The following is a 16,826-nucleotide window of genomic DNA, read 5'->3' as shown; positions in this document are numbered from 1 at the left end:
CTTAGCGTTGGAAGAGAATAACCAATCGATTTTCAGTGGTCTGTCACTAGATCTAGCACTCTCTAATGTAAAGACCGTCGGCTGCTCCTGGAAAACATCTTCGTATCTCTCACCACCACATTGAAAGATATATTGTCCCGTATTGCAACGGTCCGTCCCGCTCACGATGAGGCTTATACGAAGCCTGCTTATTCTGCCTTGTGTGGTTGCTACATTCCCCAACGACCAGGCAATCACATCCGATCATACAGCAGAAACAGCCGGTCTTTCATCAGATGGCCCGTTTGACAGTCAGATGAGCTCATTCATCGAGACTACATTATCCAAGTTTCATGTGCCAGGTATCTCGATATCATTCTCCAACGGCACAACAACATACGCAAAGGTAGACAACACTCAATCGACCAAGAAATGGCGCTGACATGGTGTAGGGATACGGGATATCGAGAACTCCCAACACTGCCGCTACTGCCGAAACTCTTTACTTTGGTGGATCCACTACCAAATCTTTTACTGCAGCCAGTCTGCTGATGTTGATGGAGCGGAGCGCTAATTCATCTGACCCAATTAACCTCCAGACCCCAATATCCTCCCTTATTCGTGAGGAATTTGTTCTACCGGATGACTACGCCACACTCCATGTAACTCTTGAGGATGCATTGTCGCACCGTACTGGTATGCCTCGGCATGATTCCAGTTATGGGGGCGCCAACGTCACACTGAAAGACATAGTGCTAGGTCTTCGGCATCTGCCAATGACCGCTGAAGTGCGGACAAAGTTCCAGTACTGCAACCTGATGTTTATAACACTGAGTTACGTTGTAGAGAAGCTCACCGACATGTCGCTTGGCGACTTCCTCAAGAAGAACATCTGGAAACCCCTACGTATGACTTCAACCTTCTTTAGCCTTACAGACGCCCAAAAGGCCGAGGCAGACGGGAACGAAATTCTTGCTACGTCATATTTCTACAACGAAACCACAGCAAAGTTTGTTCCAATGAGGCCATTCGATGCTCCAGAAGTAAGTGGGGCAGGTGTAATGATTACCAATGTCGTTGACTACGCCAAATACTTACGCGCGATCATGAATGAGGACCCCCGTATACTCTCACACGAGAGTTACGTGGAGCTCCGAAAGCCTCGTACGTTCCTGTCTGCAGACGAGCACTCGGCTTTCACTGGCCCAGTAGGCTACAGCTTCGGCTGGGAGATTACTGTCTACAAAGGTCATCAATTATTCTACCATGATGGATCCGTGCCTGGATACGCAGCCAAGATGATGTACATCCCGGAAAAGAACTGGACTCTTGCTCTCATGTCTAACACAGACATGTACAGTGATTGGGCCATCGACATCGTCTGCTTCGAGCTACTCGATAACCTGCTTGAGATCCCTGCTAAGGAAAGATTCGATTGGATGGGTAAGTATACGAAAGATGAGGAGATGTGGAAGAACAACTGGAAGAGCGCACGGAAGAATGCATATCCATCTGCGCCTTCGCCACCATTGCAAACCACACTGGAACTGTCAAAGTACGTCGGAACGTACCATAACCCTGGCTATCGGAACCTCACCCTGAGGCTGGCTGAGTCACCTGCATGGTGGCTTCGGGATGCGGAGGCAGTGCTGCATATGGATACATTTGAAAAGACGTGGAAGTATACACTTGATTTCGAGCACGTCAGCGGCGACTATTTCATCGCGAGGACTATGAGTCCGAGCTTCGCACCGGCAGCGAGCTTTGACTACCAGTATTTCGAGGCAGAATTCCGGATCGGGCCTGATGGCCGTCCTAGTCAGGTTGGGCTTACATTAGAAGCCGAAATGGGGTCTAAGAAGATTTGGTTCGACTACTTAGGTTAGATTGAGCAAGGGTGAGGAACTCTTTCGATGTCACTCAGCTCGACTGGGGGAAGCGAGACTGTGAGGCTTGTAGGCAACATCCACTGTGTGGATGGCTGAAGTCGGCTTCATACGAAGACGTCCATTCAATAATTTTAGCAAGTTAGCCACATTGTAATGATCAGAGCATATTTCTCTCAGCCTACTTCGGCTGCGAACAAATATTCCGTTTATGTCAAATCATGGTATTGTGTTGTATTATATGTTACGTTGAGACTTTGCCATTGACTCGCGCTGATCATGATGGGTTTACGCTCGATAGTCAGGAATGTTGTTCCTGGAGACAATTGATGGGAGAATGAAATGAATGCTGATCTCAAGTAGCTCGCTTTTCATGGGCTTTTGTAGATCTTATCATTGCCAAGGCCGGGCCAAAGCTCGAAAGATGGGCGAACCCCGCCAGCACTTTTGATTCTCGCATCCTACATTATGACACACTCTAACTCCGCATTCGATCTGGAGAAGTGTGCCCGGCCAAACATTCTACATTTGCAACCATACAGATGTGCGAGAGAGTGAGTAAAACACATTTTGTCATGCGATCTCGACCGTGCCATGGCTGACTGGATAGTGATTACAAAGATGACGGGACAAATGTCCTCCTCGACGCGAACGAGAACGCATATGGCCCTGGGCTCGCTTTGAACAAAGCTGGAGGTGTTTTACAGCAGGCTATGGATGGGACACCAGTGCGGTCACTAGATTTTGATCTGCGTGGATTGAACAGATACCCAGATCCGTCAGTCCGCTCCCCCATACATGCATGTCACGTCTCTCTCTGACAAGCTGAAGACACCAATCTACATTAAAGCAGCTTCTATGCAACCTCCGCAATGCCAAGCTTCATACAACAAAGACTCTCACCCCGGAGAATCTATTTGTAGGAGTTGGATCTGATGAAGCGATCGATGCGTTGCTGCGCTGTTTTTGCGCTCCAGGCAAGGACAAGATTCTTACATGCCCGCCAACCTACGGCATGTATGCCGTATCGGCACAAGTCAATGATGTCTCCATTGTGAATGTGCCCTTGATAGCATCAGAAAACTTTGCACTGGATGTCCAAGGCATTAAACAGGCATTATCCGAAGATTCAACCATCAAGCTCGTATATTTATGTACTCCAGGCAACCCTACCGGCGCAACTCTACCGAAGTCCGCAATCATGGAAATTGTCCATCATCCCACTTGGAACGGCATAGTAGTCCTCGACGAAGCGTACATTGATTTCTCTCCACCAGAAGCTTCTCTAGCAGAATGGGTTCTCGAAGTTCCTAATCTTGTTGTAATGCAGACGCTGAGCAAAGCGTTCGGCCTCGCTGGCATACGGCTCGGTGCTGCATTCACCTCCACTCCCATTGCGCGCCTTCTGAACTCTCTGAAAGCTCCCTACAACATTTCCAGTCCAACCTCGCAGATAGCTACAGCTGCGCTCAGTCCCGAGCATCTGCAAGTCATGCAAGAGAACAGAGAGAAGATCATGATCCAGAGAGAGCGGCTATTGAGAGAGATGCCAAAAATCGCTGGTGTCGGCCGGTTTCTTGGGGGGACAGACGCAAATTTTCTTCTTGTCGAAATGCTAGATGGGCCAGAAGGGAAGCCCTCAAACGTCACGGCACAAGGCGTTTATGAAGCCCTGGCGGAGCAGAAAGGTGTGGTTGTTCGTTTCAGAGGAAAGGAGCACGGGTGCACAGGTGCATTGAGAATCACGGTTGGGACTGAGCAAGAGGTGGACCGGTTTCTAGTGGAGTTGAAAAGTGTCCTGAGCAGCATTCACAACACCGGAAGCAAAGTCAGTGGCGATCAAGAAGAGAAAGAGCAAGCTGCCAATGATGTGGTAGCTTAGAAATCGCTAGACGCGTGTAAGCTACTAGGCAAATCTCGATAGACGTGTAGACCTGGCCTGTATATAACTATTATCGTGCGATTCATAGCGAAGCTTTGGTAGAGGGTGGCTTTGAATGGTCAGGTAATAAACAAGGCTGACAGCGTTGAGGTCCACCTCTCCGTCTCCCAAACAAACGTTCGTGGTGCTTGCCCTCAAATAGCCAATAGGAGAGGAATGGATGGATCCATCTTAGCAACATAGTACTACTCCGATAAGCGACTCCCACATGCGGAACTAGTACAAGCCACCCACTGGAAACATGGCGCCTGAAAAGTTGGCATCTGCCAAAATCGTGTGTGCGTGTTGCGATTATCGACAGTTCAGTTGGTCAGAGGTACAAGAAATTGGCTGTAGAGCGTGAGCCGGGGATTCATTTTAATTAATCCTTGACAAGTTTGACAGCTATGGTGGATCTTGGAATCCGAACAATTACTGGCAGAGGGTAGTGAGGTAGCTATTAGGTGGTCGGCGGGCGGGCACCTATGTACGTTAGTAGTGACGAGCTCCCCATAATAATGTTGGCAAGTGTTTCGTCATTCCTGCATAGACCTGAATTTCACAGGCACCAAGCACGCGACCCCCCTTCGATCAAAATCTTTTGGTCATAATAGATTCCGTGCCCACTTCTTGCTCTTTTACAGCATCAACTTTAACCTCTGTCATATACCCTTGCCTTATATCGCAAGTTCAACGTTGCTGTTGCGGTCTCGACTTCCTGTGGATATCATCCGACTGCACCTTGACAGCCGTTCTTAGCTATGGCCGAACCTCGTCCTGACGTGGACGTCCACGACACATCCGACACAGTTCCCTCCGACACAGTCCCATCTGATACAATTTCCTCCGACTCCATCACCAACACTTCTACTCCTGCTCCTGCTCAACTTGACGGTGCTACCTCCTCCTCGAACGGTGTCACAAACTTCAAAGACAGCTTGTTAGCTTGTGAGGTGAGAGCTCCATTATCCCTGTTGTTACTTGCCGAGCCCCAGCTAACTCCGGTTGCATCACAGTCTTATCTGCACCTCTCCGACGACCTCTCCTTTTGAATCTCATTAACCCTCAACCCAGCCGCCCAGTCGACCATGAGTGCCGTAAACAACCACCCAACCACGCAGAGCGCGAAGGATGCCATTGTTGGCGGTGAGGTATGTTCATGCAACGGATATACCCTTTCATACGAGCCCAAGCTGACAATGGTTCTCAGATTGCCTTTACCAAATTTCGTAGTGCATATACTGATTTGAAAAAAGGTCCTGTTGGCCAGAATGTCAAGGAGCAAAGCGCTATCACCAAGAATGAATTTGCGGATCTTGCAGCTTCGCGTCAAACTCCTGATCAGCCGGCAGCTACAGGACAGCCCTTGACTCGTGAGCCACAAATGAAGTGCTGTTTATGGTCACACCAGCTTACCAATCTTTAGACTACCACTCCATGTTCTACCGTCTGTTGAGCGTAAGTGGTCATAGTTATAGGCAACTTAGCATATATCACTAACTCGGGGTAGTGGAAGAATCCTCGTGCTACCGCCATCTCGTATGCCGCCGCTGTCACCTTCATCTTCATGGCCAGATATCTTCCTATCTTCCGCTATATCTTCAAGGGAATCTACATCGTTCTTGGCTGTATGTTCAGTGTGGAGGCAGTAATAGCAAAGGACTTGACTAATGGCAATAGTGACCGCGACTGCAGAAGGTGCTGGAAAACTTGTCTTCGGCAATGGGTTGACCTCACAGATGCGCCCGAAGAAGTATTTTACCATCCCCAAGGCTTCCCTTGAGCGCCTTCTAGACGATGTTGAGCAGTTCATCAACTTCTTCGTCATTGAATTCCAGCGAATAGTCTTCGCTGAGAATCTTTATGCTACTGGTGCTGTATGCTGTACACCCATGCGAAGCCTTGTTCTTATTACTAACAACTCAATCTAGTCCTTTGTGTCCGCTCTCCTCGCATACTGGCTCATCAAGTTCACACCGCTCTGGGGCCTCTCTTTGATCGGAACTACTGTCTTGTACATGGGACCTTTGATCTACATCTCAAACCAGGAGCTTATCGATTCTCAACTGGCAAAGGGGCGTGAAGTTGTCGGAGCGCAGGCCAGTCAATTTAAGGATCTTGCCGCTCAGCACACTGGCCGAGCTTCAGAGACCATCAAGAACTATGCTGGGGAGTATTCTTCCAAGGCGCAAGGAATAATGGGCCGCGCTACTTCGCCAAACCCAGCTCCGAAGAAGCAAGATTTCCCATCAGCTCCAAAACAAGACCCATTGCCTTCCGCTCCGAGTTCCACTCCAATCGAGCCTCTTGGTGCCAAGCCGGCCGTTCACCCGGTTGCGGAGCCCTTGTGAATGCATGTCACCGCTACGACTGTGCTATGAGACTGCCAAATAGTCGACACATCAGTTTATTGCAGCCTCATGGTAGCGTCTGAGAGCCTCAAAGGCAGCGTATCTGGCACTCGACCACTGTTCCTGGCTCTGCGAGTCATCTCGATACCTACGCGACTCTCACCTCTCGTTTAGACCCATTAATGCATGCTTGCTCACATTGCGACATTGCAGTCTCTTAACCTCTTATCCTCTTACACGGGTTGTCCCTATTTCCTTATCTCTGAAAAGCCGGCATGGAACATGATTATGAGCGACATCTTATGTTTTGGTTTTCGTGAAAGACATAGGATGGAATGGAATGGAATGGGATAATGGGAAGCTAATATATGGATTCTCCTATTCTTAAGCTATTCACAGAGCCTCGTGTGTGCAACGAAACTGTGTCTGATATCATGTTACAGCTGAACATCACAACCATTCTGAAAGGATGGCTTGTCTAACGAATAGCAATGCTTGATAGAAAGAGCCCCTTTTGACCGAGTGCGAATACTATTATTCAGAATATCCTAGCCTATCAGGACAAGCCGAATCTGAAGATCCAACATTCCATTGTTCCACAACCTCGACCTCTCACCCTCGCCTCACCTCGCCAACCCTTACTGTTCGGTGCTGTCCAGGTCGGCACAAAATGATTAGGCGCAGCATTGGCAATACTACATATGAGTCGAAGCTGGCTAACTGCTCGCGAAGGGAATGACTAGTATAATGTGGACGGCAACATCTATGGTCATCATGTAATGCCTTGAATGAACAATGTTGATCAATGGGGGCGTTAATTAGTAAACGTTTTGCACACATCACATCAATAGCAGAGATGAGACATGGTCATTCTAATTGCAATAATTTGCCACCACATCCCAAATTCCTGGTGCAGAGTCGTAAAACAAGGACAGTATTCGCTTACACGATTCATTCTGTTACGGTTCTACAGGATTGTCGTAGTAGTACAGATTGGTTCGACCAAGGAGCAATGTAACCGGTGCAGTAAGTACGTTAGCTATGCCAGAGACTCAGTGATTTACTGAGAGTGCTCCTTTTGATACTTGTTCATCTTGCACATGTAGTGCTTGATATCCTTGCCCATGATTGCAAGTGCCTCAAAGGCTATCAAATGCACGAAGGTGAAGACCGTCATCATTTGGATAGCAGCATTCTTGACGTAAAGCTTGATCAAGCGGCGACGGGCCTCCCAGTTAAAGGTCTTCCATGCGTCCAGAAAGCCGACAGCACCGGATCCCCCAAGAACCTTGGGAACAACCTTTCCACCAAAAGAGCGATCGAAAGGTACGATGGTGTCCTGATCTTCAGGGAGAAGCGATGCCTCGATCCGCACTAGTGTGACATGTGCTGGGAGTACTATGAAAAGTCCAGCGAATACGGCGAAGAAGAAGATGGCGAACACGCTGAGGATTGAGCCAGTAATAGCAGCTCCAGATACGGCCTTACCTTCGGTCAGTGCATCCATGGTATCGCTGAGGAACAGTTGGCTGATCAAGACGGCGAAATACCCGGTGGCGTAGACAGCGTATATCGCAGCAGAGTGCGAGACGATGGTTGGAAGCCAAAGCTGCTTGTACGAGGACAGGGGCTGGATGCGTTGGTACCAGCGGAGGTTGGATGGTTGAGAGATCATGGCGTGGGTCCAGGCCATGTGTAGACGAGCGAGAGGCAGCGCGGCAAGGGAGTTCACGATAGGCATGCGAAGAAGACCGAACTCTCCCGGGATAATCGCCTGTACGAGGTTGAAAGAGATTGACACGAGAAAGCTGTAGATGACAGCTGGTACGATACCACGCCACCTGGATGTTCGACCTGCTTGGGACCTGAGGTGCTTGATTGTGCCTCTGATATTGGACGTGATCGGCTTGATAGGGGCGATGGTGACGGTTGGGGAGGTCTCGAGAAGGTGCTCCTTCTGCTCCTTGTCCAGCGTGTTATCCGGCTCGTCGGACTCAGTAAAGGTGACTTCAGCAGCGGGTGTTTCGATCATCGCTAGGGTGCTGATGACATCGCCAATGGTGTATTGGATCTAATAATAGAGTCAGGCACGCTATGGAGCTTCATCACAGAGTAGTCAACGTACAGAAGCCAAGAAAAAGACGAAGAAGAGCGCAGTAGCTCCGATGATGGCAGCGCCCCAGGCGGGCATCTCAGGGAACTTTGGAGGCTCATCTCCACGCTTGTTGAGAGCGTTGTTGTTCAAGTATTCGGCGCCGAAGCTGTAACCGCGAACGGCTAGCTTCGAAACTCCGTCAACGACAAAAGGGAAGGAAGGCATGATGGCCCTAGAGTTGGGATATAAAATAAAATGAAGTCGTCAAGTCAGTCAGTGGGTTTAAAAGTGGTGGTGAGAGAAGGGAGAGGAGTATGAGGGAGGTCGTGAGGTATGTAAGAGAGAGCGAGAGATGCTGTGGAAGGCGGCGAGGGGCCAAGGGAATGGGAATGATGACCGATGGCCTGGAGCCTAGCGCCACACGCCCCAAAGTGGAACTGTCCACTATTTTAGCCGCTACGTATCTCACCAATATAACGACTGGCGTCTGCCTTACCAACATGCGCCTCGCAAAGCTATGCCTGACGTAGCTAGAAGATGATCCTTGAGCCGTCTACTGTTGGTTGGCTGACGACGTCTTTATTGCTTTCTAACAGCGTCGTCCTCAGTGTTGCAATCACACACGTCAAGTATGTGGAAATCGGTCAGACAGATTGTGTTTCGCTTCGTCTCAAATAACGTCTATCACCCTTGGTATTGGAAAGACACAGTAACAATGGACCATTCAAGCTTTACGAAAGTCGTGCGGTACTGTTTGTCTTGTGGCTGCTACACACGCACATTCCGTCACACGTCATATTTGCGGCTTCACAAATCATGACATACAGCTTTCTTCAGAGAAGGGTTCATAGACATCTCGCGACTCAGATAGCGTTTCATAGGACGGGCATTCTATGCCTGGGGCCGGCTGTGTTTCACAATCACATTACCAATGGGGCGCTGGACTTCTAGAGCAAAGCTGACGTCTCAGTTTCATTTGTAGCGTGACGGGCACTCTATCGGCCAATGCGTGACTGATTTTAGCGGCCTGCGTTTCGAATGCCGCCGATGACTCTAGTAGGACGGTGCGTGTCCTGTTGATGTATACTGACAGACCATCTTTCTTTATGGGATTCCATTCTTCTTACGCGAGGGTGTCACCAAGTGTCAGTTCTGAAGTTTCGAGGCCTGCGGAAGGTATTTAGACGTAGAAGTAACGATGATTGAGGCTGGTGAGTAGTAAGTAGTTTCGGGGTAACGATTGGCCGAGTTCCGGCTCTACGTGAACTTTTGGTGGCATAGCATAATGGTTGTATCTGCAACAGCGTTGTCTCCCCGACTTCGCGACCCATGAACAATGCGCCTTCAAGAATTACTCCTCCTCCCGGCTATACTCATTCCGACCGTGCAAGCCATCTTCGCTGATGACGCCTATCACGTCGACTACCACTGGGCTCTAGTAGGCCAGCCTCAACAACACGCAACCTTCTTCCAGCAGCCATTTGCCGGCTCCAAGGCATCTCTCATATACACCCTATCAGCCCATAATGTGTTGGCGGCTATAAATCCCAAAGATGGGTCCGTCGTGTGGAGGCAATTGCTGACACCCAGCACCAACTCTTCGCAAACTTTTCTCGCGGCTGGTGAGGGTCAAGATACTCTTATAAGCGCGGTGGATGGGCAGGTAGCAGCATGGAGCTCATCCGATGGTCGAATGGTGTGGGAGAAACAGCTTGGTACCTCAAGAATTAAAGACGCAGAAATTATCGATTTCGAGGATGGGAAGCAGGCGTCAACAAGCAAAGATGCCATAGTGCTAATGGAAGGCGAAACACCTACTGTCATGCGGCTGAATGGTGCTACTGGGAAAACCAAATGGCAATTTGCAGACACCAGGTACGCCTACAGAGCTCAAACGCTTATTATAACTAACACATTCCACAGTGGAGACGTGCCCTTCCAACTTTCCTCTTCCGCGACCAGCGTTTACTATATAGCGCATCACGGTACGTTTCTGGGCGGGTACAAGATCAAGGTTTCGTCATTGAGTCCGGTGAACGGGGACAAGCTGGACTCGTACACGCTGAGCTCCGACAGCGAAGTATCTTCTCCGGAGTCGATTCTGTTCGCCGGAGCCAACACTGCATCACCGCTGCTTGTATGGGCGGATAAGGCCCACAAAGTTCTCAAGATCAACATCATAGGCACCAAAGGGGTTGCTTCTTTCAACATCGAGAACAAAGGATCTGGAGAGATCGAGCGCGTCACCGTCCACGCGCCCTCAAGAATAACATCATTACCTCATTTCTTGGTCCAATATCAGACCTCGCTGAGCCAATGGGCGGAGGTCTATCATGTTGATGTAAATAAGGGTACTATTTCGAAAGCATATGACATTCCCAACATGTCTGGAAATGGTGCCTTCTCCACAAGCACCGTTGATGCTAACGTATACTTCACGAGGGTGACGACTGAGGAGATGATCATCTACTCTTCCGCATCTCACGGTATTGTAGGGAGATGGAACCGGAAGGTTCTAGGCGCTTCCACTGAGGGCGACGCCTATCCGTTATACGGTGTAACAGAAGCAGTCGTTCGCTCGAATACAGCGCAAGCTGTGCGATCTGCCATACTCTTCTCTAATGGAGACTGGTCTCTGCTTCGCAATGGTGAATCACTATGGACCCGACCAGAAGCTCTAGCTAGCACTTTATCCGCCGTATTTACCAGTTACCCAGAAGCAGAAACATTGGCCCAGCAGTTGGACATTGAAGGTCATCAGAACGTGGTGTCAGCGTTTATTCATCGTCTGATGAGACATATTGATGACCTACGCCATCTTCCCACATGGTTCCAAAGCTTACCAACGAATCTGATGGCCAGCTTTGGCGGAGCGACCATATCACCTGACAGCATCAAGAAGGACTCCTTTGGGTTCGGGAAGATAGTGATATTGGCAACCGCTCGAAATCGTCTCATCGCCTTAGATACTGCAGCCCAAGGCAAAGTTCTATGGAATGTCGATGTTTCAAGTATAGCACCGGGCTCCAAGCTCACAGCTCCACAGCTGACCTCACTTCCAAACGGCCGTGTACAGATCACTGATCCACGTCTAAGCACCCCAATCATCGTCAACGCTCTGACCGGAGAATCAAATAATTTGCAAAGTGATATTGTGACGACAGTGCCCACTGGTCAGTTTAGCACTGTTGTCGAGTACACTTTGAAGGATGGCGAGTTGCAAGGCCATATTTTTGGCCGACCTGACGAGGTGGTATGGCAGTTTAAACCGTTGGACGGCGAACGCATCCATGGAATCGCAGCTAGGCCTCTAGACGACCCTGTTGCATCTATTGGTAAAGTTCTTGGAGATCGTCGCGTGCTGTACAAGTATCTCAACGCTAACCTCGTTCTTGTCACTGGAGTGTCAGAGATTACCAGCACCGCGTCCGTCTACCTACTCGACTCAGTTTCTGGTAATGTACTATATTCCGCTAGCCATAGGGATGTCGACACAACAAGGTTCATTGCCTCGACGGTGTCCGAAAACTGGCTGGCGTATTCTTTCACGTCTGCATCCTCGTCGGTTGGTTCTCGAGGTCATCAATTGGTAATTGCTGAACTATTCGAATCGTCCCTTCCCAACGATCGTGGACCGCTCGCAGCATCCGGTAACTTTTCAAGCACTGATCCTTCGTCAACAGTCGGAGACATCTCAAAGCCGTACGCCAAATCTCAAACCTACCACATCCCAGAGGAGATCTCGCACATGTCCGTCACACACACTAAACAAGGAATATCTTCGCGTCAAATTCTGGCTGTCCTTCCACAATCGCATGCAGTGGTGGGAATCCCGCGCCAGATTGTTGATCCTCGCCGTCCCATAGGAAGGGATCCCACCGCGTCAGAGGCCAGCGAAGGCCTTATGAAGTATGCGCCTAATCTTGAGTTTGACCCAAAGTGGTATCTTAACCACAAGCGCGAGGTATTTGGCATCAAGAATGTCATCACCACACCGTCCTCCCTCGAAAGTACCAGTCTTGTGTTCGCATACGGATTGGATGTATTCGGAACACGGGTAGCCCCAAGCTTTACGTTTGACATCCTCGGGAAAGACTTTAACAAGCCGCAAATGCTACTCACTGTCGCTGCTTTGGGCGTTGGCGTGTTGGTGGTAGCGCCGCTGGTGAGTAATAATTCATGGATGTTGCGGAAAAAATACTAACAACTACCAGGTTAAAAGGAAGCAGATTAATGCACGATGGACTACATAGTACGGAGAACTAGCAGAGCCATAGATATATCCACACCAATAGATGCCCCATAGATGGTAATCAGAACCATTTCAATCCTGCTTTACCTGTGCGACTATGATGACTCTCCATAATGGCCCTCTGCAGATTCGAGCGGCTACATAGCTCTCGGCACAACATAGCGAGAATATCAAAGAACTCGTAGGTTGTGGAACTAACCGGCCTTTCTAGTACCCAGGAGTAGCAGTCACTGATTGAGCGTCCTTACATTGCTTTTCATCTCCCAACAATCCGAGGCGCGAGATACGTCCCGCCCGTCCTGAATATACTTAATGTCTCGAGTCCCCAGAAGCTAAAACATGACCATGCCTGTCAGAGTTGAACAGACATCACACATAATATTATCGGACAGCATACGGTACGGTCCAATACAGCTGTTAGCCCGCAGCCCCCGAGTAAGTCGCCGGAAAAAGAGCTAAAAGTGCGTGATAGCAACAGTTAAGAGTTCACGAGACACGTGAGGACAAAAAATCATATGAATGTGCAAGGCTGAGTAATGCCGAAAATTGACAAAGTCAATTAAAGCTTAATCAACTATTTTCGCGTACGATTTGGGTTCAGTTTACGATATTGACAATACAGGTCTGCGCTTATGTCTGTCTGTCTGTCCTATTTGTTTATTTGTTTGTTTGTGTGAGAGAGAAAGAGAAAGAGAGCACTTTCTATGCATATCGTGTATATGATAGAGGTATGTCTATACAATAAAACAAATACACATACATACATTACACATTGCGCCACATTAGAGAGAAAGGGATGGACCCCTGTCACGGCATGCCGATTTTTTTCCCCGTACCAAAGACTGTCAGACTTTCACTGCGGTGTGGAATGCAAGCTGGACTATACGGAGACTGGTCCGTAAGGGCACGGGCGGCCAGTGCAGGTTGCGCTGACTTACTTGCTTCTGGTCCGGAGAGGCAAGGGGCAGAAGACATGATTTGATAGCCAAGGCAGTAAGGAGTTGCCTTGTTTGATTTGAGATAGATGTTAGCTGAGCGGGTATGACAGGCTCAATGGCAAATAGGAGATGAAGCTCACAAACACATCCGGTCTCAGAACCCAGAGCCAGGCAACCACCCTCCAAGACCAGACCGTGTGTAAATAGAGTTCCGGTGTGTTGGTGGTGATATATTCGTGAGATTTCATTGAACCAGGACGTGCGCGAGTCCGCATGCGTGCATGCATATATCTGCAGATCGGATCGAATCCTGCATGCCTGCGTCCCGACACAAAGCAATCCTTCGCGATTTTTGGCCTTGCATAGGAATACCCACAGCCATCGTATCGAGGTTCCACACCGCAAAACAAACAGTCCGCTGTCGATGTTGCTGCTGCGGATTCGAGCTCGTTTTTGACATGCATCCCTATGCAGCCATGCGGCACGACCCACGGACGGGCTGGCCGGTTGGTGCGTCTGGCGCGCGCAGTGGAGTGCGGTTTACAGCCACCGCCCGCGTCACAATAGGTGCGCAGATACTGTACTGCGGACCAAAGTCATGATTGGTAGTCTTATCTCGGTGGTGGAGAGATGGCGTAGACGTGATTTGGTCCGATGGTGGGCTACTTCTGGATACGTACTGCTACGTTGCCAGGACGGTCTCTTCGGAGGCGCCACAGGTGGTGCACGAGGAGTGTATAAAGAGTGAGAGGTCTGCGGATGCAGGAAATGGGGTTTCGACTATTCGTTTGCCGTTAAACGACGCTGTAGATCGTATGTACGGTTTGATGACTGGCGAATGGCTTTGTGAAATCGAACCGAAACAGCCAAATATCAAGTCCACACAGTACATCTAGTCGAGCACAGCGACGTTCGACAGAACGAAATCGAGCCATGGTAGAGATATCTCTTACTCCAGTGGTCTGTGCAACATCGTTGCTTCTAGTCTGGGCAGCATACGTTGCGTACATGATAGTATGGCGCTTATACTATCATCCTCTTTCCAAGTTTCCTGGTCACAAGATCGTAGCAGTCTCACGATGGTACGAGGCATACTATGAGATAGTGAGAAAGGGCACGTACTATGAAAAGATACAGGAGTTTCATGACCAGTATGGTATGATGAAATATAATATCAAAGTTAGATGATAACACTCACTGTCGACCAGGTCCTGTTGTACGCGTGGGCCCAGATGAGTTGGTGCGTCTGCAATAGAGTCACCTACGCAAATGTATTCCAGTTGACCCCTGAGTAGCACGTCAGAGACAGTTTATTTTATGACGAGCTTTACGCAAAGAACCAGAGAGTCATCAGGCCAGGTTGGGAGAATCGATTTGGAAATCCAGGGGCTATGATTGCCACGCCATCCCACGTGATACATCGACAGAGACGGGCGGTGTTGAATCCACTGTGGGTTTACAATAAAACAATCTTTGTTAGCCATCTCATGATCGATAGGTTCTCTCGACGGTCGATCCTTGAATTTCAGGGCATCGTTCAGCAACATGTTCGGCACCTCGTAGAGAGAATACATGAATATCGCAGGGCTGGTAAGCCAGTCACTCTGAGCGATGGATTCTGTGCCGTGACCGGAGACATCATCATGGACTATGCGTTCGGTTTCAACTACAACCACGTAGGAAAGGATAATTTCGAGTCGTTTCGGGAAGCATTGATGACTAGTGGTGACATGGGGCACATCGGAACGTTCTTTCCAACATTCTTTTCACTTGCGTTCTCCTTGCCAGCTCCAGTGATCGAAATGATGGAGTCGAAGATGTCAAGTCTGTTACTATTTCGAAGGGTGAGCTCAATCTGAAGCCAGCAAGCAATCCCACTGACGAGACCACAGAACCTGTCGGATCTGCTGGATCGTGTGATCCGAGGCAACCATCCACATGAAAAACGATATGAGCGCACAGTATTTCAGGAGATCTTGAACAGCGACCTTCCTCCAGAAGAAAAGACAAAGGCACGCCTAACAGACGAGGCATTCGGCATCGTCGGAGCTGGTGTCACAACAGTTGCCTTTACTCTCATGGTCGGGGCATTCCACATCATCAACAACGCGGCTATCCATCGGACTCTCAAGCAGGAGCTCAAAAGCGCTTTACCTGGGGACGATATCGTTCCTGACCTACTTGAACTTGAGAAAATACCGTATCTCAAGGCTTGCATCCAGGAAGCCGTACGTCTATCATACGGTATTACCGCGAGAAATCCACGACAGCATGATCGTCCCATGCATCTCCACGGATGGACCATTCCAGCTTTTACGACAATCTCGATGACGACAATAGACGTGCACCATGATGAGAACATCTTTCCGGACTCGTTCAAGTTTATACCGGAGCGCTGGCTTAATAGTCCACGTGCACCTGATGGCGAAGCACTTGATCACTATCTCGTTTCCTGGGGCAAAGGTCCGCGAGCGTGTATCGGCATAAAGTAAGTCCCATCATATATGCACATGAACTTTGCTGACTGACAAAATCTCTAGCCTGGCGTGGGCGGAGCTGTTTCTTACAATGGGTAGCATATTCCGATCGTTCGACTTTGAGATGTTCGAGACAGACGCGAGCGACGTGACGTTCAAGCACGATTTCTTTATCCCAGAGTCGAAGCTGGACAGTAACGGGCTGCGAGTTCGCGTAGGTTGACGGCAAGACGTTCGCAATGCCCTCATAGCGCGTTGATCGTTCAAATTTTCACCATGGTCTCTAGTCATCATCACTCCCCCAAGTCCCTCAATCCTTCCATCAACCTCCTCGATGCTTCCCTCATGCCCTCTCTATCAGCCCTCTTCTCTCTACCTCCCTTCTCTCTTTCCTCAATCTGCTTAGCTTCAGCTTCCATCCGAAGCACCTCCCTCGCCTCCTCCAGGCCCCCAATATCACGCACATTCACGAACCCCAACTCTTTCAACACGCCCAATGCAATGCCCGACCTGCGTCCTGACCGACAATAAAGTGTGATGTCATCGCTCTTCTTGGTGTCTGGCCGCGCGACGAGAGACGCAATGTCTTGATAAGGTATATTGATGGCATTGCCCAGGAAGCCGGTAGCGTACTCTTCGGGTGTGCGGACGTCAATTAGATGGGACATGGTCAATGGATTTGAGGGTTTGTAGGTGTGGGCAGGCGAGGAATAGAGGGGCCAGACGATAGCAGGAGGTACGGTGCGCCGCATGGTCAATTTGGGCTAGTGGGGCATACGTACATTTCATAGTAGTGTATTAGCATATACAACGGTCAAGCACCTTGAACAGAACCTGTTCCAAGAAAGAGACTTTGGTTGAGACTGACTGCATCCTAGGTTCTGAGTCAAATAATATACATCGTGATTCCATTAGCTCCGCTTTCCA

The 16,826-nt window shown here is 49.3% G+C and overlaps 7 protein-coding genes across 7 annotated transcripts; 5 read left to right on the top strand and 2 right to left on the bottom strand.

Moving 5' to 3' along the window:
- Positions 1–166: 166 nt before the first annotated feature.
- On the top strand, positions 167–1,865 carry EJ05DRAFT_501258 (beta-lactamase/transpeptidase-like protein; the record flags this gene model as incomplete). The annotated part of the gene is made up of 2 exons (XM_033747097.1): positions 167–385; positions 432–1,865. The coding sequence occupies 2 exons, from the start codon at positions 167–169 to the stop codon at positions 1,863–1,865; spliced, it is 1,653 nt and encodes a 550-aa protein (XP_033600187.1).
- A 468-nt stretch (positions 1,866–2,333) lies between these two features.
- EJ05DRAFT_493341 (histidinol-phosphate aminotransferase) lies at positions 2,334–3,747 on the top strand (the record flags this gene model as incomplete). Its single annotated transcript, XM_033746104.1, has 3 exons — positions 2,334–2,419; positions 2,476–2,643; positions 2,697–3,747. 3 exons carry the CDS (start codon positions 2,334–2,336, stop codon positions 3,745–3,747), a joined length of 1,305 nt encoding a protein of 434 aa, XP_033600186.1.
- Positions 3,748–4,547: 800 nt separating this feature from the next.
- On the top strand, positions 4,548–6,137 carry EJ05DRAFT_501256 (uncharacterized protein; the record flags this gene model as incomplete). Its single annotated transcript, XM_033747096.1, has 7 exons — positions 4,548–4,734; positions 4,861–4,937; positions 4,997–5,159; positions 5,213–5,244; positions 5,297–5,414; positions 5,467–5,663; positions 5,718–6,137. The coding sequence occupies 7 exons, from the start codon at positions 4,548–4,550 to the stop codon at positions 6,135–6,137; spliced, it is 1,194 nt and encodes a 397-aa protein (XP_033600185.1).
- A 1,060-nt stretch (positions 6,138–7,197) lies between these two features.
- On the bottom strand, positions 7,198–8,457 carry EJ05DRAFT_486754 (uncharacterized protein; the record flags this gene model as incomplete). Its single annotated transcript, XM_033745556.1, has 2 exons — positions 7,198–8,208; positions 8,263–8,457. 2 exons carry the CDS (start codon positions 8,455–8,457, stop codon positions 7,198–7,200), a joined length of 1,206 nt encoding a protein of 401 aa, XP_033600184.1.
- An 804-nt stretch (positions 8,458–9,261) lies between these two features.
- On the top strand, positions 9,262–12,564 carry EJ05DRAFT_453563 (DUF1620-domain-containing protein). The gene is made up of 3 exons (XM_033742434.1): positions 9,262–10,107; positions 10,156–12,397; positions 12,447–12,564. The coding sequence occupies exons 1-3, from the start codon at positions 9,569–9,571 to the stop codon at positions 12,483–12,485; spliced, it is 2,820 nt and encodes a 939-aa protein (XP_033600183.1). The 5' UTR covers positions 9,262–9,568; the 3' UTR covers positions 12,486–12,564.
- A 1,626-nt stretch (positions 12,565–14,190) lies between these two features.
- Positions 14,191–16,157, top strand: EJ05DRAFT_398781 (trichodiene oxygenase). Its single transcript, XM_033741410.1, has 6 exons — positions 14,191–14,578; positions 14,631–14,662; positions 14,718–14,872; positions 14,921–15,266; positions 15,315–15,910; positions 15,963–16,157. The coding sequence occupies exons 1-6, from the start codon at positions 14,356–14,358 to the stop codon at positions 16,120–16,122; spliced, it is 1,512 nt and encodes a 503-aa protein (XP_033600182.1). The 5' UTR covers positions 14,191–14,355; the 3' UTR covers positions 16,123–16,157.
- Positions 16,158–16,192: 35 nt separating this feature from the next.
- On the bottom strand, positions 16,193–16,651 carry EJ05DRAFT_501252 (uncharacterized protein; the record flags this gene model as incomplete). Its single annotated transcript, XM_033747095.1, has 1 exon — positions 16,193–16,651. The coding sequence occupies one exon, from the start codon at positions 16,649–16,651 to the stop codon at positions 16,193–16,195; it is 459 nt and encodes a 152-aa protein (XP_033600181.1).
- Between the last annotated feature and the right edge of the window lie 175 nt (positions 16,652–16,826).

Source organism: Pseudovirgaria hyperparasitica (genome assembly GCF_010093815.1).
Source record: "Pseudovirgaria hyperparasitica strain CBS 121739 unplaced genomic scaffold EJ05scaffold_9, whole genome shotgun sequence".
NCBI lineage: Eukaryota > Fungi > Ascomycota > Dothideomycetes > Acrospermales > Acrospermaceae > Pseudovirgaria > Pseudovirgaria hyperparasitica.
This window is presented reverse-complemented; position numbering and strand designations above follow the sequence as displayed.